This window comes from Drosophila sechellia, chromosome 3R (assembly GCF_004382195.2).
Source record: "Drosophila sechellia strain sech25 chromosome 3R, ASM438219v1, whole genome shotgun sequence".
Lineage (NCBI taxonomy): Eukaryota > Metazoa > Arthropoda > Insecta > Diptera > Drosophilidae > Drosophila > Drosophila sechellia.
The window spans coordinates 15,031,267-15,033,819 of record NC_045952.1 but is presented as its reverse complement, the minus strand read 5'-3'; the positions used below and the strand labels follow the sequence as shown (position 1 = coordinate 15,033,819).

The following is a 2,553-nucleotide window of genomic DNA, read 5'->3' as shown; positions in this document are numbered from 1 at the left end:
GTTCAAATTTATTTATGCTTTTAATATGGCTCTTGGTAAAGGCGCAAAGCCCCTCTGAACTTTCACCAATGATGTTGAAATTCCCTCTTGATTTTCGTCAGATGTCTCACAGGAATTTTTGGCAACTCATAGCGCTTTAGCTTTGGCAGCTCAGAGCTTTAAATAAAATACACAAGAATACCAACTCGAGCAGGAGCTGTCAAGATTGAGTCTAAACTTTTTATTTTTTATTATGTCCCAGCATCTGTTGCCTGGGCGAGACTGGCGAAAGGCGCACTTAATACATAATTCGTGTACACATTATAATTAAAGGCGACCATAACATTTCGGTTATGGGCCCAAACAAAAAGCTACCAACTGATTTAGCAGATCAAAGTCCACACACACGCACATGAAGCACTTTGAAGTTGATTTACTTCAACTTGGAGTTGGCGTTCGCGGGAATCACATCTTTGAGTTCGCAGCACAAATGATACTTTGTTGATGTGTTGTTGCCACGGGAGTAATACAAATGTATGCCGCATTCCATATGTGAATGAAAGAGAAAGGCAAAAAAGGCGAAATTTCATTAGAATTAGAGCCACATTCGACGGGTTATTGTTCTTCGCAGACACTTTTTATTGGCCTGCATCCCCGCAACTTACGCCTTCGCGTTTCGGCTTGCAACGGACCCTCTGCAGGAATCGCATTATCGCCGGCGGCATGTGCTCCTTGTACATCGCATAGTGCCGCAGGACGAGGCGGCAGGAGCTGAAGTGCACACAGCGTCCTTCGCTCTTTTCGGGCGTCTGGCAGATGGCGCCCACTTCAGCACAGAGGATCGATCATCGGGCACAGGGAGAAAATATCATAGAATAAACGTAACATAAATTAGTTATCAGTTGCATGATATATATCTTATAATTTTTAACAGAATATACTTCATTAAAGCTAAATCAAGCATCCTTTCCTTACATTCGCAAAACAAAGACCAGAAAACTGTTTACTTGCTCATCCATTTGAGATTGTTATTTTTTGCATCACTGGCCAATTAAACTCCCACAAAATTTGAAAGAAGTTAGCTTCGCAACAGCGGAAGGAATACAATATAACAAAGACATTTGGTTTTTTTTGATGTGCGGCCAGATATGTACATACATATATATGATATGTGCATATATCCATAATCAATGGCTTACGTGTGTGGCCGTCCGTCGATGGCTGGAGGAGCAGAAGAATCAGGGACAGGATGACGAAACCGAACGGAATCAATCGAGATGCGCGCCGCATTGTGAATTTACAATTTCGGAAGCAGTTGTTATGCCGCAGACTTCTTCCCGCAAAGATGACGATGGTATATGTATGTATATGCTGTGGTATATGCCACGTATTAAAGCCGCTTTAAGGTCTTAAGCACTTTAAGCGCCGAAAACTCACTCCGCGTTCGGATAGCGTAACCCAGACTGATTCTTGGACTGGGTTCTGAACTGAAATCGAGTCTGGTTCGCCGCTCTGGCAGCAGATTGTTGCTGAAGTAAACAGCTTGGGCTTGGGAAACTTTTGATAAGCGCGCATAGGATATGATGGGCCAGGGGGCAGTGGGCCAACGAAGGGGCCGCTCTTATCGACGGCGTGCAAAACAAGAGGCCAAAAAATATGTATATAATATGTAAACAAAGCGCACCCACACCAAAAAAGAGAAAAAACGGGGCAGCATCCACAGCATCCATGGCATCTATAAACACATGTTTGAGGCGGCGCGTACCAGTTTGAACTTATGCCTCATGCCTCATGGGCGCCTGCCGGGTTGCGTGGGGTTAAACGTTAACGTAACGCTAACACACAGCCAAATGGAAATTTATTATACATATACATGTAGATATATTGCAAAGTTCGAAATGAATTCTAGCAGCTGTGGGCTCGCAGCGAAAACCCTAGAGTCACCGTTCTACATTCGTCTTTTCGGCTGGAAAACGACCAATATTTACACGGTGGGAAATGATCTTGGGATATCTAATAAATTTCAATTCGTTGACAGAAAACAAATATTAGAGTTTTGCAGGAATTACTTTATATGCTAACAGAAATTTTAAGTGCGATATGCAGACACACGTTCTTACTTTATAAAACAATTACTTATGTTTCATTTCCCTGTTTAATTTGTTATAACTCATTCCTGAAAAAATTTTATCCGAGAACCAAGACCATTCTGTCTTGAAAAATACCAAAGCTACGTTTTCTGCGAATCATGTTGTAAATAACTTTAAATTTTCAGTTAATTAGTTGCATTCAGAAAACACATAACCACAGGCGGCGAACAAATGGTTAAGTGAGCACGAAGGAGGCATATTTTCAAAAGAACTCAAGTATATATTCTTTATGTCCGTGTATCTGTCAAAATAGCCATATTCGGCTGAGATTGATGGAAGACAAGACAGATAAGCCAGCAGCTTGTAAGCCGCTTACCTGTGAGCATTTCACCCCAGCTCGAAAGCACATTGCACGCTCCTAATTAAGTATCCCGGGGCACTGGTATTGTTCAATAAATACCAATTTATGCCTTCACTTGCTATC

General features: G+C 41.9%; 1 protein-coding gene across 1 annotated transcript; it reads right to left on the bottom strand.

Annotated features, from left to right (window-relative positions):
• Positions 1–204: 204 nt before the first annotated feature.
• On the bottom strand, positions 205–1,437 carry LOC6606516. Its single transcript, XM_002031281.2, has 3 exons — positions 1,179–1,437; positions 645–805; positions 205–475 (listed from the first exon to the last, which is right to left on the bottom strand). The coding sequence occupies exons 1-3, from the start codon at positions 1,267–1,269 to the stop codon at positions 413–415; spliced, it is 315 nt and encodes a 104-aa protein (XP_002031317.1). The 5' UTR covers positions 1,270–1,437; the 3' UTR covers positions 205–412.
• Between the last annotated feature and the right edge of the window lie 1,116 nt (positions 1,438–2,553).

Coding starts and splice junctions, on each gene's coding strand:
- LOC6606516 (XM_002031281.2), bottom strand. CDS start 1,269: ATGCGGCGCGCATCTCGATTGATTCCGTTCGGTTTCGTCATCCTGTCC. Junction 806..1,178: donor ATCGACGGACGGCCACACAC/GTAAGCCATTGA, acceptor TCTGTGCTGAAG/TGGGCGCCATCTGCCAGACG. Junction 476..644: donor GCAAGCCGAAACGCGAAGGC/GTAAGTTGCGGG, acceptor ACATCAACAAAG/TATCATTTGTGCTGCGAACT.